Genomic DNA, 27299 nt, shown 5'->3' on the forward strand with positions numbered 1-27299 from the left:
AAACCATGAAAATTTAAAGTTGGAGTCCTACACAAATGCAGATTGGGCAGGTTGCTTAGATGACAGGAGATCTACATCAGGAGTATGCACCTTTGTGGGAGGAAACTTGATCTCATGGAAGAGTAAAAAATAGTCAGTTGTGGCTAAATCAAGTGAAGAGGCTGAATATAGATCTATGGCTCATGGTGTTATATTATGACAACCAAGTTGCAATCAATATTGCCCACAATCCAATTCAGCAAGACAGGACTAAACACATTGAGGTTGATAAGCACTTCATAAGAGAAAGGGTGACAACTAGAGAAGTTTCCTTGCCTTATGTCTCCTCTGAACTACAATTGGCTGATGTCTTAACAAAGGGGTTGCAACAAACAAGTTTGAATACAATCTATGCAAGTTGGGAATGTGTGACATTTACTCCCAACTTGAGGGGGAGTGTTGAGGTTTTAAACAAACTGTATAGTCTATAGTGGTAGTTTTTTACTATTTATTGTTTTAGATAGGAAATGGGGACCACAACACTCTTGCTAGGTCCTTTTTGAGCAGTTATTTTAATTGTTTTATGCTGTTTTATGTGTTAGCCACCCTATAAGGGCATATTGGTCTTTGTACTCTTTATTATTTTAGACTATAAATAATAGTGAAGAGGGTCTCTAGCATTGTTGTTCTCTTTTCTCTCTCAAATCTCTTCTCTTCCTTTTCTCCTTTCTTCTCTTCTTCAAGAAATATTCTTTTCTTTTACAGATCTTTATTTCAGCATCTTTCTACTCTAGGCATGTATAGCTATCCAGGTATTATAGCTTGACCTCTCTACTAATGATTTTTGCAGCCAATTGGATATCTGAAAATCATCACAGAACTGATCAAACACCTGTAGAATTTCACACTTGTCTTGGATTTTGAATTTCTTTAAAGCACTAAAAGAATTGGCAACTTTGTTATAACGTTTTTCACAACCATTTTGAGTTCTTTAAGTTGGTCTTATCTTGAAGGTCTTTGCGAAAGGTATTTCTGGATTTTTCTCTATAATTTGGGCACCAATAAACACAGGTGCATTATAATCAGGATATACTCTATATATAGAAAAATAAAAAATTACCAACATTTCCTTGTTCCTGAGCAAAAAAAAAAAAAAAAAAGGATCAAATGCAAAATGGTTTAGTATGAGATTGAAAAATACATTCTTAAAAACATTATATTCTGTCAAGATAGAACTTAATGAAGAATTAAGGAAGTAACAGATTACCAGTTGTAGATGTCAGTTACATCCCCATATTCTGCAATAAACATACAATATGTTAGGAAAACAAAGATGGGAAAAGTCATATCAAAGTTGGTAACATAGGAAGCTAACCATAGAGATTAGAGGTTATCATTTCTAGCTTGGCCCAGCCCGGAATAGGTATATAATGTGCATATACAATACATATATATATATATAAGGTTGCAACCCTGGCCCTGGCCCAGGCCCAGCCCAGCTCTTGATTACCTCTACTATAGATCTTTCCATGATAACAAAATTTTGTCACATGCAACTAACCAGTCACAAACTTAGTCCAAAAGACTAACCAAGATAATCAGGTGTACTTCAAATGGCAAAGGGAAGCTGCCTCCAGAAACTGGATAGCTTTATATCATTGTGTCGGTTTGATATTGTCATAGGATATCTCTCCAGATTCAAGATGCACTAACCGTAGATTAATAAGCGAGTCAGATAAAGAGTATTTTATTTACTTTTGTACTTTTCTTTTTCTTTCCCTTCTTGAGATAAGAAACTTTATAATGTATCTGTTATATGTATAATATGTAACACAAGAAATGGAATAAAACCAAATTTTCCCTATACCAAGTAAAGAAAAAGAGAAGAAAAGCTCCCCGACTCCAAAAAATAATTATAGAAAATACAGTCACGTCAATCAACATTCAAGGTATTCCAACTTAAGGTAACTAAGTCCATCAAGATATTATGCCATTTCCACATAATGCAGGCTTTATCAATTCACGTTCTAGGAATTAGCCATCACTACATTTGGGTCCAATAATCTGCAAATAGCACAGCACATGAGCTATCTAAACAAGGACAACAGAGGGAACACTTGTAAAAAGGAAATATTCCCTTAATATATATTCATTGAATGCATTTAAAATAAGCTCTAAGGGGTAGGCAGCAGGGGCTGATCTATATCTCTATCGGGTGCTAGGCTCTTGTTGGGCATTCTTATCCACAACTAATAAAACTATTCAAAGTTGCCATAAAAAAATAAAACTTCTATTTTTTCAGTTTAGAATTAAATAAATCCAGCTTTCTGGATATTACTCTGCATCTTTTCTATATACTATTACCATAACGCAAGGCTAATGGACATTACATATAATGTGGCCTTTGAGACAAAGTGACTGTGTTTAAGGGAGTACATCCATCTAATCTTATGGATCTAAATAAATGATCAATAGAACAGCATTTCATCATCATCATCATCATCTAAGCCTTATCCCAACTATAAGGGGCCGACTACATGAATCCTGTTTTGCCATTCCATTCTGTTTAACGCCATATCTATTGTTAAATTGTTGGCACTTAAATCATTTCTTATTACTTCTACCCACGTTCTTTTTTATCTACCCCTAGCCCTTCCAGCCCCCTTTAACCACAACAAATCACTTCTTACAGGTGCTGTTGATGGTCTTCATCCATAAGGAGTGACGGTGGCCAAGATAGGGAGTACAGGTACAGCCCTCTATTCTTATGGATCTCAATAAATGATCAATAGAACAACATTTTAATGATAGTATTGTGAGACATACCTTCTACTTGTTGTCTAATAAAAGCCTCCCCGATTTCAACAAATAGTGGATCAGAAGGATCCAGAAGGAATGTGCAACACCAACGAGGATCACCATTGACAGTGTTCCTAATAGTTATAAGAAAATCAATAACCAAATTATATTCATACAGAAAAAATGAAAATAAAAGAAAATAAAATGCCAAAATGTCCATAATATCAAAAAAAGACGAGAAAAATAAACCAACATACAAAAGATTACAACAGACAAGGTATGAGGCAAGGACAAAGTTAGAGGAATCATAAGAGACCCATACTAAAGAGATTCCAGTCAGAGCTTGGGCATGCAGTTGATCAAAACATTGTTTCTCAATCTAGTTGGTGTCAAAAACATCAAAAGGGTAGCTGTCAAGGTATCAGTTGCAAATACTTAATGCTAGGTTATCTCCCAAGGAGACATGGACTATGATAATGCAGATACACACGTGTCAAGCATACCAATGTTGAACACAATACATACTGATAATAACACCAAGAACTGCATAGAGACTTCTAAAGCTTACATTATAGCACTAACTGAAAATTTTCTCAAATATGGAAAAAAGAATAATTATAACTGCATTCAGATGGACCTACACATTGGCACATTCCCACACTTAGCATTTCATTTCACAACTGTTCTGAATATTTCAGTCCTGTTGACCCCACTCTTAGCTAGAACCGTGGTTCAAAGTATCAATACTCTCAATACTCAAAATTTGCATATCAAGAATTTTCATTGATTAAAATTATTATTTTTTATTACTTCGTCTAACAAATTGACAGGGGGACCTGCCATATCATCTATTCTCATCTAAAAACATTAATATCATCAAACTATTTATATAAAGTGCATTGATGAACCAAATAGACAATACGATACACCTGATATGGGGTGTATCTTATCGATACTTTGAACCTTCTCTAGAACATTTGCCATGTCATGTACTCATTTTCTACCCTTGGAACCCATAATATGTGGATGACCATTTCCCTTTATAAGCATCAAAGATCCATCACCTTGTCTCAATCTTCTTTTCATTGAAAAAAAAAATGTCTTTCACTACTGCAGTTATCATGAAAAACACAAGGTTTGGTTTGTTTTGTCTAAGGGACCCTTCTTTTTGTGTCATTCATTTATGTTTCATCAGTAGAATTGCAAGTGCTAATCATAAAAATAAGGAAATTAAAATGCACTTCCATATTATGTACTAGTAAAGAAAAATAAAATACCAGTCCCCGAGTCTAGATATATTTGCTGAAGGGAATATCTTTTTCAGAGCTGCTGGAACATTCCCGGAAAAAGATGGAAGTACTGCAACAATTAAAAATATGTGAAGTCAAAGTTAATCAGAATGTCAACCACTTACCAATAACATTTACCTAGAAACCAAAAAGCATACCCTTTATAGCAGTAAAATTGTATCGAAATGTATCAAATCTATAGGAAATAATAGGAAAGATGATACAAATTGAAAGATCATAATTGTTAAAAAATTTACAAGAATCACAGTGTGTGTGTGTGTGAAGTTGAGCATTTAGCAGTGAGATACAATAACATAGATGAAAACCCTGTAAACTTTCCTTTAAGAAAGTGACAGATTTACTAATAAAACAGAAGACGATGCACACAATATGATATAAATAATGCACAAAATATACTAAAGAAGCTTCATCATCATCATCATCTAAGCCTTATCCCAACTATATGGGGTTGGCTACATGAATCCTGTTTGGTCATTTGGTTCTGTTCATTGACATATGCACTGCTAAATTATTGGTGCTTAAATAATTTCTTATTACTTCCACCCAAGTCCTTTTCGATCTGTCCCTAGCTCTTCTAGTCCCTTAACTTGTAACAATTAATTTTTTCTAGACAGCATCAAGTAGGTCAACTAGTCAACCACAAAGTTATTTAAAATAATATAATATATATTCTTATTTTTTACATGCATGCTGTTGCTTTATGCATTCGTGATGAAACATGAGTGGCTGATGGCCTGTAAAATAGAAATAAGGCATAAAAGAAAAGATGAAAGTGAAGAGGTCCTTCTAAGTTTTCTTAGATCAATTGTATGCTGATATGGAGTTGCCAGAGCAAGGGGTACATCAAATAATCAAAGGTTGCGCTCTCTCTTTCTAAAAGCAAAGGTTAAAACTCCTTATCCTAGCCTGTCCATTCCAACTTGTTAATGTTTGCAAAAACAATAATAATGAGATTGTAAGATAAATGTTTAATATAATCCGTTTATTGCATACTTGCAGTCTGTACTAATACATTTATGAGATAGAGTCAATATCTTAAATTTAGAATGTATCCACGAACATTATAGGTACAATTCATTTTTGGCACCCAGGGAAGATTGAGCCATTTCCAAGATAAAATGTGAAATTTTCTATCTTGAGTATTGTTGGAATCAGTTAGCCTCTTCTCTGAGGCGTTTTATTTATGTTTTTCTGTTCTTTAGTGCCACAGGGGCACTCTTGTAATTTCCTTTTGTTTTTATTATAAGTTGGGTCACCTAATATATAAGCTAATAGCTGGAGCTGCCAGCTACAAGTTTGAATCCATTTTCTTTGTCTCTCTTCTCTCTTTCTCCTCTCCTCTTCTCCTTCTCTGATCTCTCGCCTGGAAACATGGTATCAGAGCGGGTTTTCTGAGATTAGAAGCCGCAAGATCTCTCTCTTCTCTCAGTTTTTTTCTCAGTTTCTTCTTGCTGTGGATCGAACCTGTCAAGGAGGTGCATTGGACTGATCTGAAGTTTTCTACGCCCTTTCTTCCCTTCTCTCTTGGTCATGTGTCAAGAAACAAACAAAAGAGAGGGAAGATTGTTTCTTTGAAGGTTCTTCCACCTGTTTTCTGTGGATCGTGTGGTCCATTTCTGTACCCAGGTAAGGGAGTTATGGAAGTCTGAATGACCTGTAAGTAAAGTGAGTTTTTGTTCTCAGTCTAGTGGATTGTGTGATCCATTTCTGTGCCCAAATAGCTGGGTGATATAGGTCAGAATTACCTGTAACTATAAAACAGTGGTCGATTATAATTCTTGGAAACTTTTCCAGATGTGTGGGATCCAAAAAAAAAATATACCTGACTAAGGCTTAACTGAACTGAACTGTGGCTGAACCAGGGACTGAACTGTCTGAACTGAATTGGGGATTGAACTGTGACTGAACTGGGGTCTGAACTGGATGAACTGAAATTGAACAGTGGCTGAACTTGATCTGGGGTCTGAACTGGAATTGAACAGTGACTGAACAGTGGCTGAACTGTGATTGTGGCTGAACTTTTTTTTATCAGTATTGTGGCTGAACTTTTTTTAAACAGAACTATCCTTTAACATGTCATCTGAGGATTCTATCCTGTCCAGTGGGTCCTCTAGTCAAAGTGGAACGAGTGGGGGTTTTGACATCAGTTTTCCCATGGCCGTGATACCTTTTGATTGTCTTAACTACCTAGAATGGTCAAGGGGAATCAAATTATACATAACAGTCAGGGGGAAGGTAGGCTATATAAATGGTAAAACAAAAGGACCAAAGTCCCAGGGGGTGGAGAATGATAGGTGGGATCAGGAAAACAGCATGGTGATGTCATGGCTGTTACTTTCTATGTTGCCTCCAGTTAGGAAGACCTAAATGTGGGCTGAAACAGCTGTTGATATTTGGGAGCAGGCAAAATCTGCCTATTCAGAGCAACGTCATTATGCCAAAATATACCAGTTGCAAGCTGCCTCCTCTACTTGTAAGTAGGGGGAGAGGACCCTCTCAGCCTATTATTCAGATTTGACCTCAATATGGAAAGAACTAGATCACTATCAGAACATTGACTAGAAGTGTGATGCTGATGCTAAGGCCTACAAGTCTCTAGTTTCCCAACAACGGGTCTTTGCCTTCCTCTTGGGGATGAACCCTGTATATGAGTCCCTTAGAGTTCAGATATTAGAAAGTAAAGATCTTCCTTCAATACAAGAAGTGTATGCTCTAGTTCAATCCGAAGAGAGCAGGCGGAGTGTGATGAACAGCTCCGAGGGGGAGCAGATTGCCTTAGTGGCTAAAGGGAGTATGGGTGTAGGAGACAATTCCTTTAAGAAAGGTGAATTCCAGAAGAGAGTGGAAGATAAAGATAAGTTATGGTGTACTCACTGCCAGAAAGCCAGGCATACTCGAGATACTTGTTGGGACCTCCATGGAAAGCCAAAGTGGGCCCAGGAGTTGAGTAAGAAATCAGATCAGAATAAGAAGTCGGGACAGCAAAGTTAGAAAAAGTTTAATACAGCAAACTTGGCCTCTCAGGAGTCTCAGTCATCTACTGCCATTCACCAGGATCACCCATCCATTGCCGATCCCCAAGAAGATACCATTAATTCCTTTCATGACCACTTGGATCTGTATGGAGAGCAATCCGCGAGATGGATTCTGCTTCTCTTACCTTGACTTCTTTTGCATCTACTTCAAGTAATGGTAATCCTACCACAGCCTTCCATGTGTCTTCCCATTCATCTGATTCCCCTTGGATAATTGGATTTGGAGTCTCAAACCATATGACGGGTAAGTCAAATTGATTCCAATCCTATCAACTTTTATCTAGTAGGGACAAAGTGAGATTAGCTAATGGTTCTTTTTCCACCATAGCTAGTCAAGGAACCATAACCTTTCCTTTTGGACTTACCCTTTTTAATGTATTACATGTTCCGAAATTACCTATAAATTTGTTTTCTATCAGTAGCATTACAAACTCTTTAAACTGTTCAGTGACCTTTTTCCCTTCTTTTTATGTTCTACAGGATTTGGACTTGGGGAAGATGATTGGTAGAGGTTGTATGGTGGATGGTCTCTACATGTTGGAGAACAAGGCTAGTCTTGCGGTCATTGAGTCTACGAGTTAGTCTAGTATGAGTCAAGTTTACTTGTGACATAGTCGTTTGGGTCATTTATCGTTTGAGTCGTTAAAGGTCTTACTTCCTGATTTATTTAAATCAGTGTCAGTGTCTGAGTTCAAATGTCAAACTTGTCAGTTGAGCAAACATTATAGAAATCATTTTTCTTCAAAAAATAATAAATCCGGTTTTCCTTTCCATATTGTTTATTCTGATGTTTGGGGCCCTATTACTTTACCATCTGATCTTGGTTATAAATATTTCATTACGTTTATTGATGACTATTCCAGATATACATGGGTGTACCCCATGTGGTCTAGAGATGAAGTACCAAAGATTGTAAAAGATTTTCAACACATGATATTCACCCAATTTCAGACAAGGATCCAAATTTTCCAGTCTGACAATGCCAAAGAATACTTCCACAGTGATCACACAGAGTTTTTTGCTTCGTGTGGGTCTATCCATTGTAGCTCTTGTGCCAAAACTCCTCAACAAAATGGTGTTGCAGATAGAAAAAAACCGCCATATACTTGAAGTGGCTCATGGGTTATTCATCCATATGAGTGTTCCAAAACGTTTTTTGTTGGATGTTGTGTTATATGTGCTACCTATCTCATCAACCGTATGCCATCTCGGGTGTCAAGGTACAATGCCCCTCATCAGCTCCTATTCCCCAAAGCTCACCTTTTTTCTATTCCCATTCGCCTATTTGGTTGTCGTTGTTTTGTTTAAAACTTGTCTCCTACCCATGGTAAACTTGACCCTCGTGCTCTTCCTTGTGTTTTCTTGGGCTATCCTTCTTCTCAAAAAGGTTACCATTGTTTCGATCTCGTCTCTTGGAAATATTATGTTTCTATGGATGTGTCTTTCTTTGAGGGTGATCTCTTCTTCCCGGTTTCTCCTTAGGGGGAGAATAGAGTGGAGGAGAAACAACTTCAAGTACTACCTCCCCTACCTGACCCTCCTCCATTCCATGTCTTTCTTCATTGCCACAAGGACCATCCGGGTTCAAAATCTGTTGAGTAACATGAAACTATACCACCAACATCATCAGATTCACCGGGGACAGATCACATTCCACCAAGTACTATTATTCCCGTTGACGTTCCTGATCCTATTGCTATTGATCCTTCCTCTGCCAATAACCATGATATCCATATTGCATAAAGGAAGGGAGTTAGGTCCTGTACCACCAGACATCCTATCTCCCACTTTATCTGAGAACATCTCATCCTCCTTTCATGCTTGTCTCTCTTCTATTGACAGTATTCCTATCCCCAAAAATGTGGCGGAAGCTCTTTCAGGACCTGAATGGACAGATGCAATGAAAGAAGAGATGAATTCCATACATAAAAATGGCACATGAGAATTAGTGGATCTCCCTGTGGGAAAGGAACCGGTAGGGTGCAAGTGGGTTTTTACAGTAAAGCACAGGGTTGATGGTACAGTAGAAAGGTACAAAGATCGGTTAGTGGCGAAAGAGTTTACTCAGGTGTATGGAGTGGACTATGCAGAGACATTTGCTCCAGTTGCTAAGATGAATTCTACCAGAGTTCTCTTTTATCTTACTGCTAACCTTGATTGGGATCTCCACCAGTTAGATATTAAAAATGCCTTCTTGAATGGTGATCTTGAAGAAGAAGTGTACATGGTGCAACCTCCTAGTTTCTATGCCCAAGATCAAAAAGAAAAGATGTGCAGGTTAAAGTTCTTTCACGGGCTAAAACAATCACCGGGAGCTTGGTTCAGCAAGTTCCACCTAGCTGTACAGCAGATTGGTTATAAACAGTGACAGACTGGTCATACATTATTTGTGAAAAAGGGAGAAGGGAAAATTGCAGCCTTGATAGTTTATGTTGATGACATAGTGATCACAGGTGACTGGAAGGTGGAAATTCAGAGACTAAAGGAGTTCCTAGCCACTCAATTTGAGGTGAAGGATCTAGGTCCCTTGAAGTATTTTCTTGGAATTGAAGTGGCCCATTTGAAAAAGGGGATCTTCATTTCTCAAAGAAAATACACCCTAGATTTATTACAGGATACAAGAAAGCTTAGAGTCAAGCCTGCTGACTCCCCCATTGATCCAAACCACAGATTAGGTGATTGTCAAGATGAGACCATCAAGGATGTGAAACAATTCTAGACTTGTGGGCAGACTATTATATTTGCCTATGACACGGCCAGACATTGCCTATGTTGTGGGTGTCCTTAGCCAATTCATGCATGCTCCTAAGACTACTCACTTAAAGGCAACAGATAGAATTCTCAGGTACCTGAAGAAGTTCCTAGGGGCTGGTTTACTTTTCCAAAAGAATGGTCACTTAAAGGTCGAGGTGTATACAGATGCTGATTGGGCCGCATCAATTGATGACAAAAAGTCTACTAGTGGGCATTGCATCTTTGTGGGAGGAAACTTAGTCACATTGAGAAGAAAGACACAAAATGTTGTGGGAAGGTCTAGTGTTGAAGCTTAATATAGAGCAATGTCCCATGGAGTGGCTAAATTTATGTGGATAAAGAACTTGTTGAATGAGTTGGGATTTCCTGTTGATGGCCCCATATCCTTGTATTGTGATAACAAAGCTGCTATCAACATTGCTTCCAAGCCAGAGCTCCACGATAGAACTAAACATACTGAGGTTGACAATCACTTTATTAGGGAGAAAATTATAAATGAGGAAGTGTGCACTCCATATGTTAGTTCCACAGATCAACTTGCAGATATTATTACCAAGGGATTATATCATCCGCAGCACAATGATTTATGTAATAAGTTGGGCATGATTGATATCTATGTCCAAACTTGAGGGGGAGTGTTGGAATCAGTTAGCCTCTTCTTTGAGGCATTTTATTTATGTTTTTCTGTTATTTAGTGCCCCAAGGGCACTCTTGTAATTTCCTTTTCTTTTTATTATGAGTTAGGTCGCCCTAATATATAAGCTAATAGCTGGAGCCGCCAGCTACAAGTTTGAACCCATTTTATTTGTCTCTCTTCTCTCTTCTCTCTTCTCTCTTCTCTCTTCTCTCTTTCTCCTCTCCTCTTCTCCATCTTGATATCTCTTGCCTAGAAACAAGTATCAAATTTAGTGGTGCTCATGGTTCGGTTATCCGAACTGTGGGCCTTTTTTATAAACCAAACTGGTCTTTCAGTTTTTGAAAAACTGAAAACCGAAACCAACCAGTTCAGTTCTTTGGTTTTTCGGTTTTTTGAATTTAAAATATATATTATCAATAAATATATAATAATACAATATAAATACAAGAAATATATGCAAGATATTATATTATAAATATATATAATATAAAATGTATATGAAAAATATATAGAATATATAAAAATATATATAGAACATATATACCGGTCAGTTTGGTTAACTGCTAGTTTTTCATATTGGTTAACCAAAACGGAACCAGTACCTTTGGCTTCAGTTTTTCCAAAATCGGTTTGGTTTTTCAGTTTTTCGGTTTTTGATGAGCACCGCTAATCAAATTGTGTTGCTTTATTTATATTTTTATACTTGCAGTATAAAAGCTACTATATAATTAAGGAAGTAAAATTTGTGATAATGGCATCCAATGTAACAAGAAACATTATGAGTTGTGTTGATGATTATCACAGAACTTTTCATGATAATATCCCTGGAAGTGAGGGCATAGGAAACATTAGAAAAATCCAAATCCATGTTGTTGGTTAATGAAAAGAATTTATTATGGAATTCATAAATGATAAGATTTACACAGAATAGGAAAAAAATTATTGCCAGAACCTACAGACTTTTACATATGGCAATATAATTACAACGTGCCTTTAAAAATAAAATTATTCCCAACATAATGCTTAGTTATACCTGGAGTCATGCCAAGCTCTACCATTCGAGACAAAATCCGTTTCTGCAATGCCAGTTGTTTATCCAACCAACTTTGTGTAAGAGGCCCACCCCACCTGTGATATGTGAAGTACTCAGTAACAAAAGCAATTGAGGATAAGAATATACTGGCTTCTGCGAACACAACATTTTCTCATAAACCAATCACAAAATAATGACAACAAACTCAACAACTACCCAAGAATCTAAACTGCAATCTTTGGATGTAGATCTTCATAATAATAGAATTAAAACATTGGTAATTAGGTACAGCTACCAGAAAAGGGTGGATTCAAGCGATGCATGGTAAATTGGTAATGTGGGACCAAGGGTGGTATCAAATAAGATGTAGCTGATGGAAGATTTACAATATCTGTATTACTCAATGCAGTAATTTGAAAGAATAATAATAGAGAGGGTAGTTTAGTCTTTTCATACATTTAAGGATATTTATGTAATTGCACTTAGTCCATGAAAAAAGTATAGATTCTTAAAGAGTGGGTAGTTAGACCCAAGATCAAGAGTACCTTATCAAACAATGTCATCTTACATAATATATAACCATCCAGCCTAACTAGATAACTGATGAATCAGTTCCGGTTTCATAAAACCAACCGGATTACTAAATGAATGGAAATTTCAAAATTCTAAGGGCAAGACTTGAACCCATGACCTTTTATTTACATCTACTGTCTTGTTACCATTAATCCCTGTATTTTGAATTCATTTATGCCTCTTTAATGTATATATTGCTTTAATACACACGTATTTTAAAGAAAATGTCAGTTGAACCTCTAACCAGTGAACCTCTCCTTTTTCTGGTTCTATGCCTGGACCAGTTCTCTAAACATGGCTACACATTTAATCTAATGGATATGTGCCCCACTTCAAGCACTCAGTTTACCCTCTCAGAGATTAAAGAGTCCACAAGAGAGTTGGCAGATTGAAGAACCCATGAGAAATCAGCTTGCAATCTTTGAGTAAAGAATCAGATTGAAGCCGTATCAAATTTCTAGTCTCATGCCTAGAAGTACAACTTTTTTTGAAAAGTATTTCTGCCTTTATTGAGTTACCAACATCTATTGGACCTGAGTGTTAGACAATGTGTATGCTCTCAACTCCAACTGATGTATTGTACAAACTTTTGTTTATGAACAAAAGAATATTTATTCCATGCATCAACGGGTTGTTCTTCTAAAATCACCTTAGTTCATAACATGGACTTAAATCATCACAACCAATGAATACACTTGGGGAACTATACCCTGACAAGGTTGTCATTCTCACACTACCCAAGGTAGTGGACATAGTTGTCAAGGCGACGCCTAGGCGATAAGGCGCTCTTGGAGTCTCGCCTCACCTAATCGCCAAGCAGTTTTCTATAGAGTGTTATAACAAATTCTTATATTCTTAATTTTTTTAGGTTATAATTATAAAATAGACATTTTTAAACTAAAATACTCATCTTGTGTGTTTATATACTAATTTCATTTTGATATTTTCTTATTTGTTAGGGTTTAATCAACACAAACATTGCTAAATGCTGTATTGAACCCTCAAAGACTTCAAAACACTTGAAGTTACTGCTGTTAGCAGAACTTCTGGGTACAAGAGAGTGATGGACGAAAATCACTTACTGCCGCCCAAGGCAGTATTATTTATATGTTCAACATAACATTAGGTAAAAGGACAAAAATGCCCTGCTATCTACAATAGTACAAGTAAGCAAGCATAAATGCAAGAAATAAGAAATAAAAAAACTGAACTTATGGGACCACATAAACAAGGAATATCATGTCTGGTCCACTGTATCACTACACTCCCCCTCAAGTTGGAAATAGATATTTATCATTCCCAACTTGCACAAGTCTGATTCCAATTTGACTTTGGTGACTGCTTTGGTGAAGAGATCAGCATGCTGCATATCAGAGGCAACATAGGGCATGCTGGATGGGATTATGAGCAATATTGATAGCAGCTTGGTTATCACAATACAACCTCAACGGTTTCTCATATTCAATCCCTAGTTCCCCAAGAAGAGATCTCAGCTATAACAACATGGACTTGTATTCTGCCTCAGCACTTGAACGGGCAACAACATTTTGCTTCTTACTACGCCATAACACAAGGCTACCTCTGACAAAAGCACAATATCCTGAAGTCGATCTTCTATCATCAACACATCTGGCCCAATCAGCATCAGTATACACCTCGATTTTCATATGACCATTATTCTTAAAGAGTATTCCCCGACCCAGACATTTCTTCAAGTAAACAAGGAGTCTTTCCACAGCCAATAGATGAGTGGTTCTAGGAGAATGCATGTATTGGCTGAGCACACTAACAGCATAAGAGATGTCAGGGTGAGTGAGACATAGATAAAGGAGCTTTCCAACTAGTCGCCGGTACATTGCTTTGTCTTCAAGAGGCTCACCCCCTTCAGCACTTATCTTATGATTCAGCTCAATGGGTGTGTCTGTGGGTTTAACCCCTAGTTTCCCAGTGTCCTCAAGAAGATCAAGGACATATTTCCTCTGTGAAATAAAGATACCATGTCTAGAGCGGGCCACTTCAATTCCCAAGAAATAGCGTAGATCACCAAGGTCTTTCACTTCAAATTCCGCATGAAGGGATTGTTTGAGAGAATCAATCTCACCATGATCACAACCAGTCATAACAATGTCATCAACATACACTGCAAGAAGGGTGAGAGAAGCACCATTTCTCTTAATGAAAAGAGTATGATCGGAGTGGGCCTGTACATAGCCAAACCTTTCAAGATCCAAACCAAGCTCTTAGAGATTGCTTTAAACCATATAAAGCCTTTTGCAATTTGAAAACTTTCTTCCCTATAGCAACATCATAAAAACCAGGAGGTAGTTCCATATACACATATTCCTGTAAGTCTCCATTAAGGAAAGCATTCTTGACATCAAGTTGGAACAGAGGCCAGGAGAAATTTGCTGCAAGGGATAGTAGAACTCTAATGGTATTCATCTTGGCAATAGGTGCAAAGGTTTCTAGGTAGTCAATGCCATAAGTTTGAGTAAACCCCTTTGCCACCAATCAAGCTTTATACTTTTCAACCGAGACATCTGCATTATGCTTCACAGTGAACACCCATCTGCACCCAACTAACTTGGGTGTTGTGGTGATCCTTTGGCTATCACTATAGTTGCCCATCTTCCTTTGGCTATCACTATAGTTAAACAAAGGACAATTCATCAGATAGTTGTTAAAAATGCCTCTCCATTGGCATTTACAAGAAACAGTATACACAAAACCTCCTCTGGGTACTGTGGTGATCCTTCTTTGGTTTGTAATCTTAAGAAATCTCTTTATGGTCTTAAACAAGCTCCACGAACTTGGTCTGAACGCTTCCGTATAGTTGTAATGGATGCTGGACAGCAGAGTACTTCAAATTACTCTCTCTTCACTCTCAAGTGGGCATAGGGATTAACCCTTCTTTTGGTCTATGTTGATGATATTCTCATCACAGGAGATGATGTGGATGGTATTGATAACTTGAAACTTCTTCTCAACACTTCTTTTAAGATGGAGGATCTTGGGCCAGTCACTTACTTTTTGAGTCTTGAAATTCAGCAGTGACCTCAAGGATACTTTATCAATCAACAAAAGTATGCCATGGATTTGGTACAAATGGCACATATATCTAACTACAAACAAGTTGAGATTCCTCTTGAACTCATCCCTAAATTAAGTAAAGAGGACGCTACGTTGTATGGGCAGCTTGTGGGTAGTCTTATTTACTTGACTATGACTCGACTGGACATCTCTTGTACAGTTCAGATTGTTAGCTAGTTCATTTCTACACTACATCAGCCCCATTTCTTTGTTGTTCTTCGGATCATCCGTTATGTTAGGGGAATATTGTCCCATGGACTATTCTTCTCATCCTCTTCCACTATGTTGCTTAGAGCTTATGCTAATGCTGATTGGACAGGTTGTCATAACACTCACCACTCTACTACCAGTTGGTGTATTTTTCTAGGAAATTCCTTGGTCTCTTGGAAATGCAAGAAGCAACGAACTATCTCCAAGTCGTCTACTGAAGCGGAGTCTAGAGCAATGTCCTCTGTATGCAATAAGATAATTTGGTTCAAAGCCCTACTTCATGATATGGATATTGATCACTCATCTTTGTTTTTATCAGCTATTGATCACTCATCTTTCATTCCACTCTTTGTTAATAACATAAGTGCCATCAAGATTTCATCCAACCCTGTCTTCCATGAGCATATAAAACACATTGAGGTGGGATGCTATTTCATTAGGAATCTCCTTCTTGTTGGTCAAAACTCTCACCCACATGTCTCTTCTGGCCTATAGCTCGCTGACTTCTTCACCAAAGCCATGACTAGGGCCAGACATAATTTTCTTATGGACAAACCAATGCTTGTTCCCTGGCATCAATTTGAGGGGGAGTGTAGAGAAAAGGGATAGTTTTGTCATTTTATCCCTTTCTTGTAAGTATATTATTAGGCATGTACTCTATAGTGCTAAGTTGTACAATCCTATATTTCATCTCCTTTTTAAGGACAATTTTGTCCATTTACTATTTAATACAAATACATCATTACTGAGTTGGATCAACCAAGACAAGCCAACTAAACAGTCTCACTTCTCTAATGTTTCATCTCTTTCTTTCTTTCTCTTGCTTAAACTAACAATAAGGGCATATCGATACTTTGAACCTTGTCGTACATATTGGTACTTGTTAGAATGCTCGAGTCAGGGGTATTTTGGTCATTCTTGTGTATCTTCTTGAAAGTGAAATGTCTATTGTATCTGAGTTTAAGTTATGTATCTCATTTTCTATGAGGGACAAAATTGTCTTTCTTGTAACTCTAAGTTTTATGAATAAAATTCAAGTGGGTCAGCTAGGAGTGATTTTTCACATTCTCTCTTCTAGACTGGTCGAACACTCTTCTTCTCTCCTTCTTTCTCTTTTCTTTCTTCTTTCTTCTTCTCTACTTTGACCTAGAATCAACTAGGGTTTATTCACATGGTATCAGAGCAATAAGGCCTCGTGTTTTCTTGCTGTTGTCTTCTTCTTGGGTTCGTCGCCAGCTCCACAGTAGGTTTCATCATCCTACAGCAGACCTGATTGAAGACTCGATAAAGGGCTGAAAAGGAGTTGCCGTTTTGAGGTCCTGGAAGTGAGAATGCCTCTAGCCAGTGCTGTGGTGGTCGTTGAAGTGGTATACTAGACCCTCTATTCAGTGTACGAAGAGGGCTGGACGTATACAGGTATGGACACTGCTGTCGTGTGTTCAGAAATGGACTGTGAATGCTAATTTTTGTGCTTCAAAAGTTAGTTGTTGTGGTGCTGGGTGAAACTGGTACACATATCAGTCATGTTCCTTTGTTTTCTTGCTCGCATGTGTGCATAAAGAAGAGTAGTAGACTGCTGATGTCCACGACAGCAGTGGTGTGGTGATGGTTGTGTTGTGGTGGCTGACATATCCATGATTCTAAATGCTTAAAAGTGAACCCCTATACCTTGTGTGTAATCAGTTCTGCAGTATGAAGAACAAGTGTTCGATGAAATGACTGAGTAATTTCAGCCGTGGTGTGTTGATGTTAAATGGTTCTGCAGTGTGCAGTCCAAGTGTTTGATGTGTTGACTGAAAGGTTTCAGCTTTAGATGAGTTTCTCAATTGACAAACCCATGAAACTACACTGTGATATCCAAGCTGCTATTCACATCTCATCCAATCCCGTCTTCCATGAAAGAACTAAACACATTGAGGTGGATTGTCACTTTGTGAGAGATAAAATGATAAGTGGGGTAATAACTACATCTCATGTGAGCTCAGGAAATCAATGGGTAGATCTCTTCACAAAAGGATTGTCTCGGGGAAGAATAGATTACATTTGTAACAAGATGGGACTATATGATATATACTCTCCAGCTTGAGGGGGAGTGTTAGAATGCTCGAGTCAGGTATTTTGGTCATTCTGGTGTATCTTCTTGAAAGTGAAAGGTCTATTGTATCTGAGTTTAAGTTATGTGTCCCATCTTCTATGAGGGACAAAATTGTCTTTCTTGTAACTCTAAGTTTTATGAATAAAATTCAAGTGGGTCAGCTAGGAGAGTGATTTTTCACATTCTCTCTTCTAGACTGGCCGAACACTCTTCTTCTCTCCTTCTTCTTTCTCTTTTCTTTCTTCTTTCTTCTTCTCTACTTTGACCTAGAATCAACTAGGGTTTATTCACAGTACTATTACAGCAAAGGTATCCAATGAAGGACATCATGGTCAGCAATCGGACATGTGCACTAATTCCAAAACCAAGGCATTTGCAAATAAACTTGACCTCAGCATTCTGGTGGCAACTGTTTACTCTAATACCTAGAAGGAGCTAGCAAATATGAAGCATTGAAGAGAAGTTGCAATGGCATAGTATGTTTTGGTATTATTGTTCTGAGTAGTCTTTTATCTTTATCATAAGGGAAATGGTATATGGGTGTCTAGGGCAGGGGCTAGCTACAAATCTCTCCAAGGAATATTGTGGGTTGAGCCGTTGGGGAGAATATCTGTTAAACAAGAAGAAGAAAAAAAGATTTTCAACCATGATGAGAGTATGAAATTACTCATCAAGTGTTTCAAGAAAATTTGAAAGAAAATTATGGTAAATACTTAAATATGGCCAGAAAAACAGCTTCTATTCTTACCCAATAGTGGAAGCCTCAGAAGCTTGGACTGAACACATCTCCTTATAGAAAACTTAATTGAACAAAGCTGAAGCAGACAGAGAGCAAGACAAACAGACAGACCGTTTGCTGGAGAGAAACCCTAGACTTCAAACAATAAATGAGTTGTGCTTTGGAGTCGCTAGATATGTACAATTCAATCCACTAAATGTATTGAAACAATAAATCTGGACCAGTTCAATCCAATACAATATATTGGACCATACAGTCCATTTTAATTGTGCTGTCCATTGACAGACCTTAATATGAGCTTCTCATTAGTTGTGATATTGTGGCATGTTGATGGTCATTACTTGTTAGTTTAAAACTAATTAATTTTTTGTAAAAAATATTAATGTCAGTTAAATTGCAGGATGGGTTCATTCCAAGTGACCTTAGCACTAATAATAACAGCCGGTCTAATACCATTTCCTGAATCTTCATCTAAATAAATATCAAGCATATTTTCTGTAACCTTATATGCTTCTGAATTTATAATGGTCTGCTAATCTTAAAATGGTTGACCAATATCTCCTTTTGAATGAGAATAATATATGAAGTTATGATTTATAGGAACCAAGATCAAAACAATACAACTAGGGGTGCAAGTCAGGTTGGGTTAAGTCAGGTTGAGGTCAACCCTAACCCAATCTGAAGTTTTCAGGTTAGGTTGGTCTCGGGTTGGATTCAGGTTGGCCTCACTGTTCCTACTTCCTCTTGCCACATGTTCTCATTTCCTAGCCTCATAGGTTGAGGTCAACTTAGTTTTAGCATTATTATATATAAAAAGACATAGTTATCATGGTTTAACAAAAATTTGCCTTTAAACTTAAACTATTGGGATACATATACACATGCACAGATACATACATATATATACATAGATAGATAGGGTAGACAGATACATGCATACAGACACATATAAATACATATACATTTATGGATGCATAGTTACATAGATGCATACATGCAAACAAAGACATGCATACATATATACATAAGTACTTGAATAAATACATGTTTATATAACATTTATAAATACAAAAATGAAATCAAGTCAGATCGGCCAAGGCCTCAACCAACCAGACCCAAAGTTAATTTAGGGGTGCAAATGGACTGGATCATGATCCGAACCGAATTCAAACTTGATCCTACTTTTGTCGGATTCGGATCACCCCCCATCTGATCCTCTATGTGTGTGGGGGGGGGGGTTATTTATAAATATGTTTATATTGAATTTTTATAATTTTTTATATTATTTATTTTTTATAAAAAGATATGTATATATATGATAAAATAGTTGAAAAAAATGCTTGTATTTTTCTATATAGACTGTTATATTTTTCCGTTTAATAATTTGTTAAATTTTACAGAAATTGAATCGGGTCGGACCATATTCAGATATCCAACATCCTTAACAGAATCGAATTCAGATTGCCCTTTGTGAGATCTGTTCGGATCTTCAGATCATATTGGATATAAAATTTATATTGTTTGGATCAGATTCAAATATACCCCGATTCAAATCTGATCCAATCTGTTTGCATCCCTAGTTAAATTGGATTCAAACTTTTGACCCTAACCCAATCTTCAACACAACCAAACCTAACCTGGCCCAAGTTGCATCCCTATATACAGCTGAACTAGTTTTACACTATTATTCATTTAAAATACCAAATAACAGAGTTCAAGTCAAAATCTCATTTACCTACCCATGTAAGTTGCCCATGCGAGCCCAGGCAAGGAATGCAGGTCCCCCAAAGAAATCATTCAAATCATTCTTACTGATATTAAAATTCTGCAATCAAAAGGACAGAATCAGAAAGAATAAATCAAAACAAAACTTTTCATGGAACAAAGAGACCTTATCAAGGCTGAAAGCGATAGCATATCAAGAGTTTGGATGCTGAGAGGAATCCCTGTTGATTTGATGCTACATTAGTAGCATTCTATATCACTCGACCTCTACCAGCTAGGGTTGTGGCTACTCATATTCCTCAAATCAAGAAACCATAAAAATAAGATTCTAATGGATGCTCTCTAGGTAAGCAACCACTCAGAAATTCAAAGGAAGTTAAGAGATAGCAGAGGAGAGGCCAACTTGGTTAATTCCAGCCCAATAGGAAAGGGTGAATCAGTCCAAGAAAATATATTATCAGTAATCCCAACTTCAAAGTCTCAGAGTTTTCCTTTTTATGGACTTTTCCAGCTTTGGTTGAGTGGGACTCAGAGTATCATCATGTGGACGTCTGACCCCTCCAGCAATTCCTGGAGGTTCAATGTCTAAATTCTGTATTAGGTCTTCTTGAGTATTGCTCTCTTTATAATATATGTTATATGCATCCATTCCTAAGTGCTCTTGTTAAATGGTGCTTCAGCCACATATGGAAATAACAAAAGAAATTATTTGAGCATGGCGCATGACAACACCCAATGTATCTAGCAGCTACAGTCCATTTCTTGTGAATAACAGGAACTTGTCTTTTAATCCTTAAATAAAAACATATAAACAATGAAAAGGAAGATAAGTATCAATCCAAAAAAAAATGAAAGAAAAGATAGTAACCACACAAATTAATCCACATTAGGTTGGCAATGTCATGTGATATCTAGGAACAACAAAAATATTAAATCAAATATTTATAGGAAAATTAGTCATCAATCTCATATGCAACATATTTTACTATGTAGCAATGCAGCAGCTGCAACCAACAGACTTAAGCTTCTTAATGAACTTATTGAGAAAAAGACCAGCATACGTTAAATCTAACCATGAGAGAAAATTCAGTGCAACCTCAAATACTAGAACATAGAAGTATATCTGATAGATTCATCCAGAAGAGTGCAAGGCAAGGACATCTTTGAACACCAACAAGTACAAGCTAAATCATTTTGTGCTACGAAAACAGGATATGAATGAATAATCATACAACCTCCAAAACTTTCTGCCAAATGGTCTCTTGTCCTGTAAATGCCAAAGGCAAGTTAACCCCTTGAAGAGCCATCCAGTCTATTTCTTTTTCCCATCTTTCCCAATCCCACCAAACAAAGGAATCTGCAAACAACTCAATGTTAGCACATCTGAAGAAAAGCCGTGTATACTCATTTCCTTGATAGTAATAAATATGAAAAATATAACACTGAGCAAAAGGAACCAGAAGAAAAACAGTCCCCAATAAAGAAATAAGAAGTCTGATTAAAAAAGGTGAAGAAACAAAAAGAAAACAACAAGAAGAGAAGAAGAGGAAGAGAACAATTGAGGAGAAAGGGGTGAAAGAGATGAGTTGTTCATACACTCTCTCCTTTCCCTAATCCTTTTCATTAAAAGATTAATCACTAATAATCAGAAGTTACAAGTAAGCCCTTAGTGGGGCAGCTAGCTAATTAAAACATAAGATGTTAATGCTAGCAGGCCCATTAACAAAACAGAACATAAACAATAAATAAATAAAAACACAAATGTGGGCTATGGATCATTTGGCCCATCTTCTCTACACTCCCCCTCAAGCTGAGCATAGATGTCAATCATGTCCAGCTTGCTTGTGTCATGTTGTAGCTTCGCCTTGGAGACTCCTTTGGTAAGAATATCAACTAACTGTTCTTCAGATGCAACTAAAGGTAGACAAACTTCTCCAAAAGCCACTCTTTCTCTGATGAAATGCCTATCAACTTCAATGTGCTTTGTTCTATCATGTTGTACGGGATTGTAGGCAATGTTAATAGCAGCTTGATTGTCACAATACAGCACCATTGGTCTATCATACTCAACACCCAATTCCTCCATCAGAGACCGAAGCCAAAGCAACTCAGAAACTCCATGAGCCATAACTCTATACCCTGCCTCAGCTGAAGATCTAGCAACCATTGATTGTTTCTTGCTTCTCCAAGAAACAATATATGTAACCATACTACAGTACCTCGAAATTGACCTCTGATCATCAATGTTGCCTGCCCAGTCAGCATCTATATAGGCTTCCAGTTTCATGTGGTCATGCTTAGCAATAAGAATACCTTTCTCGGGAGTACTCTTCAAGTAACATAAAATCCTCTCTGCTGCTACCATATGTGTATCTCTGGGTGCATGAATGAACTGGCAAATGCAACTAACAGCATATGCAATGCTAGGGTGAGTCATACATAGATATAGCGGTTTCCCAAGAAACCTTTGAAACACTCCCTTATCCTTCAATAGTTCTCCATCAGAAGCAGAAAACTTGTGACTCGTATCAATAGGGGTAGCCACCGGTCTTGCTCCCATTTTACCTTTTTCAATGAGCAAGTCTAGCACATACTTGTGTTGGGATATGAAGATGCCACCTTTAGATCGAACCACTTCAATACCTAAGAAATACATCAATTCTCCTAGATCTTTGATCTCAAACTCCACATTGAGGAAGGCTTTAAGGTTATTAATCCCTGTCACATCAGTGCTAGGCACTACAATGTCATCCACATAGACTATAAGATATACCATTAATGACCCTCTCCTCTTCACAAAGAGGGTATGATCAGACTGAGTCCGTGTGTAACCAAAGTTAACAAGAGCAGCCCTAAACCTCTCAAACTAGGCTCTAGGTGATTGTTAGAGCCCATTGAGAAACTTCTTCAGCTTGCACACCTTGTTGAAGATTAATCAATTTCATGATGTTTTTCTGAGTAGATGTTTTATGTTAGTTGTTAGATAGGAGGCGAGGACCACAGTAGTTATGTGAGTCCAAATTTTATTATGTTTTTTAGTATTATATATGTTGTTCTATGTTTTGCTGCCCTATAAGGGCATAGTTGTCTTTGTACTGTTCTATTATTTTTAAGTGAAGGGGGCGGCCAGATGATTGCTCTCTTTTCTTTTCAACTTCTTTTCTTCTCTTCATCTCCTTCTCTCTTCCTTCTCTCTTCAAGAAACTACTTTTCTTTCATATTTTTTAATTCAGCAGATTTCTACTTGGTATCAGAGCATCGGCTAGGGTTTATTGAAGCATTCTCATGCAACCCTAGATCAGCCAAATGCATGAAGTAGTAAAGGGCTGATTGATTTGCTATAGATTGCCCAGTTCTTCGATTTTTTGGTGGAATCTATTCATCAAGAAGGTGAACTATTGTTTGGCATCAAAATCAAGAAGAATTGGAGTATGGGGAAGAGTCCCGAAAATGTTGGACTGTTTGTTTTTTTTCTGATCTTGGGCACCCAGGTATTGTTAGTTTTCTTTTGTTTTTTTGAAGAGGGCGGTTTGGTTTCTAGAATTTTCTAAGCCTCCCGGAATGATCGATTCACTTTTCTCTTTGTAGGGAGGCATGGGGAGGAGAGAGATTTCTCTCCAGCTAGGGTTTTCTTCTTCCGAAAGGGTTGTTTCTGTGTGCGTGATATTAAATTATTTTTTGAAGGTCTCCAATCTATTTTTTCTTACTATTGAATTGTTTCAAGTAAGATGGAGAGTTGGAATACTGAGATGAAATCTACCAGTACTATGGGACTAGGTGTTAGATGTAGTAGTGAAATTTTTGGGTCTGGGATCATTACTACAGTAAAACTTGATGGTACAAATTATTTGGAGTGGGCACAATCAGCTAAGATGGCTAATGGTGCCCATGGAAAATTAGGGTATCTCATTGAAAGGAGAAGAAACCTGATACAAACTCTTCTCGATGGGTGCAGGAGAATTACATGGTAATGTCCTGGCTGGGTAATTCTATGTTACCTCCTATTGCAAAAAAATTCCTATTAGCTAATACTGCTAAGGAGATTTGGGATGGAGTGACCGAAACCAACTCTCAGAAGCAAAATGATGCCAGAGACTATCAGTTAAGAAATCAGGTGATAAGTATGAAACAGGGAGAAAAACCTCTTGTTGTGTATTTCTCTATGCTAAAACCCTATGGCAGGAAATAGATCACTTAGAAACTGTGGTATGGGAAAGTGTAAATGATGCAGCAACTTATCATAAACTAGTAGAGAGGAATAGGGTTTTTGAGTTCTTGGCAAGGTTGAACCCTGAATTTGACATTGCTAGGCAGCATATTCTTTCTAGGGAGAGTGTGACACTCTCTCAGGCCTACGCCTTTGCCTCTGGAGAGGAGAGTAGGAGGAATATAATGCCAAGACAGCCTGGGATTGACCAATCGGCTATGGTTGGTACAACAAAACCTAAGCCGAATGGGGACAGGGGGGAATAGTGAGACTAGAAGGGAAGATAAGGACTTGGAGTGTGATTATCGAAGCCTAAGCATACTAGGGACAATTGTTGGAAGCATCATCCAAATCTTATGCTTGATCGGATAAAAAACAAGAAGGGAAATGCAAATGTAGCCACTACATGAGACTCTTCAACCCCTCTTTCCCAAAGTGATTGGGAATCCATTGCAATAGCAGCAATGAGAACAGATTTGGAGAGGTTTGGACAGCTTATGAGTAAAAAGATTCACCTAGCTCTAGCCTTCTAAATGGACAACAGAATGCAGAAGCCAACTACACCACTTCCTTTGCACATACAAGTAATTCATATGTAACTGCAAATCTTGCATGTACTTCAGGTAAGGAAGGACCACCCTGGATTATAGACTCAGAAGCATCCAAGCACATGACTAATGCCCCTACCCTTTTCAGTTCCTATCAATTGTGCTCTGGTAAAGACAGAGTCTCTACAACAGATGGTTCACATATGCCCATTGCTAGGAAGGGGACAGTTAGAATGACCAATGATATAACTCTGTCTTTTGTTTTACATGTCCCTAGACTTCATACCAACCTACTGTCTATTAGTTCTTAGACAAAAAATTTGAATTGTTTCGTGACCTTTCTTCCTGGTAATTGTATTTTGCAAGATCTGGAGTCAAAGAAGATGATTGGGAGTGGTCGTGAGGTGAATGCAGTCTACCTTCTAGATGAAATTCTGAGACATCAGGGCCATCGTGCTAGTAGCAGCAGTAGTAGTAGGTCAGAGTCGGTGAACCAGATTATACTTTCGCACAATCACTTGGTACATCTTTCTTTTAGTTCTTTGAAATGTCTTTTCCCAAAGTTGTTTGAGTCTGTTCAGTTATCTACTTTGGACTGTAAGAGTTGTCGGTTAGGAAAGTATTGTAACAATCTTTCAAACCAAGCAATAAAAGAAGTACTTCTACTTTTAATATTGTTCACACTGATGTATGGGGGCCATATCATATCCCTTCCATGGGAGATGATTCTGTTACTTTCTCTTGTTTGTACATGATTATACACAATATTCTTGGATATATTTGATGAGATCACGTGATGAGGTTCCTAACTTGGTACGACAGTTCTACCATATGGTTCTCACACAATTTGGAGTGAGAACTAAGGCTTTTAGATCAGATAATGCAAGAGAGTACTTTGAGAAGGACCTAACCACGTATCTCTTAGAACATGGTGTAGTTCATCAAAACAGTTGTGCATATGCACCACAATAGAATGGCGTTGCTGAGAGGAAAAACAAACACATTGTGGAGGTGGCAAGGAATCTTTTGGTGTGTGTTTCAGTTCCTGTGCAGTTCAGGGGAGATGCAGTTCTTACAGCCATGCATTTGATTAGATGTGTTCCTTCACGGACTTGGGGGTTTAAGGTGCCATTTAGTCTTCTTTTTCCAAATGGGGAGATATTTCATATACCTCTGAGGGTTTCTGGCTGTGCTTCCTTTGTTCACATTCTTGGCCCTCATCGCAATAAATTATATCCTAAGGCCAACCAATGTGTTTTTCTTGGATATGCTCAAAACCAAAAAAGGTATTGCCGTTATGACCCAGTGCCGATGAGCAAATCTGTCACTATGGATGTTACCTTCTTTGAATCCACCTTCTTCTTCTTGAGTGGTTCTCCTCAAGGGGAGAATTTTGGGGAGGAGAACCCACAATCTGTTCCTCTTCCTGTTTCTTTGGTGCCTCCATCAGTTCAGCCAGCACCTGCACCTCCAGTTTCATTACCTGAGCCACTACGGGCAACCTCACAAAAATATCAGTGTCGGAAGATGATGGTTGACTCCACACATCCTCAACCCACACCACTCTCTGTAAGTCCTTCTGAAACTCCAAATTTAGCAGATACAATTCTAGGCATTCCTCTTGAGCCTGAGCCTATTATGTTTTCTGGTCATAATGTTCATGTCCCTAACACCATTGTTGCAGCTAATCCCACAGACCTTGATCTTCCCACTACACTTCGTAAGGGGAAGAGAAAGTGTACAGCCCATTGCATTTCACACCATCTTTCCTATAGGGGAAGAGAAAGTGTACAGCCCATTGCATTTCACACCATCTTTCCTATAATGCCTTATCACCCTCCTACCATGCTTTTCTTTCTTCCCTGGATTCTGTGTTTATACCCAGGAATGTTACTGAGTCTCTCTCCAAACCTGAGTGGAAAACAACCATGCAAGATGAGATGGATGCTTTGGTCAAAAACCAAACTTGGGAAATAGTTGATCTCCCCCCAGACAAAGAGACAGTCGGATGTCGATTGGTGTTCATAGAGAGAAGTATAAGGCCGATGGCAAGATAGAGAGGTACAAGGCAAGGTTGGAAGCAAAAGGGTATACTTGTTAGACAGTTTTGTAAGCCATTAGCTTCAATCTAATTTGATGTACTTTTGATATTTAGTGTAAATAATTAAAGTACATGTTTGATTCATGTTGTTTGTTATAATTCTGTGAAAGACCCTAAAAGTGGACACTTATTGAGACTCGTGTTAGTTTTAAATGTTCACAGCCATTGGACAAGTCTAGGGAGATTTATCCTGCCAAGGCTGATACCGGTGTGCCACCAAGTGTTGGGATGGCCTGTCTCGGCCACCAGGGTAAGACCCAAGGCACATGCAGTATGGGATTATTTGAATTCTTGAACCGGACCAGATTTCCAGTATTGCCCTGGACCTTGGAGACAGATGGGCAAAACTGGAAAGTTACACCTGACCCCTAGACTCGAATATGAAATTTCACTAGGTGTCGGATCGGGTTATCTTTGATATGCCAATCAGTGAGATCCTTAGAGGGGGTCAAAACCTGGACATG

The 27299-nt window shown here is 37.9% G+C and overlaps 1 protein-coding gene across 1 annotated transcript in view; it reads right to left on the reverse strand.

Moving 5' to 3' along the window:
• Window positions 1–27299, reverse strand: part of CYL1 (alpha-N-acetylglucosaminidase family / NAGLU family) — an 83584-nt gene that overhangs the window by 36605 nt on the left and 19680 nt on the right. Inside the window, exons 4-9 of the mRNA XM_088954958.1 lie at window positions 21215–21336; window positions 19994–20079; window positions 11548–11642; window positions 4056–4137; window positions 2806–2912; window positions 1247–1277 (exon numbers count right to left, since the gene is read on the reverse strand). Coding sequence (XP_088811084.1) covers window positions 1247–1277; window positions 2806–2912; window positions 4056–4137; window positions 11548–11642; window positions 19994–20079; window positions 21215–21336 — 523 coding nt within the window. The remainder of the gene's footprint in view (window positions 1–1246; window positions 1278–2805; window positions 2913–4055; window positions 4138–11547; window positions 11643–19993; window positions 20080–21214; window positions 21337–27299) is intronic.

The sequence above is a fragment of the Nelumbo lutea genome, chromosome 7, assembly GCF_056320005.1.
Source record: "Nelumbo lutea isolate HS-2025 chromosome 7, American lotus-T2T, whole genome shotgun sequence".
In the NCBI taxonomy this organism is placed as follows: domain Eukaryota; kingdom Viridiplantae; phylum Streptophyta; class Magnoliopsida; order Proteales; family Nelumbonaceae; genus Nelumbo; species Nelumbo lutea.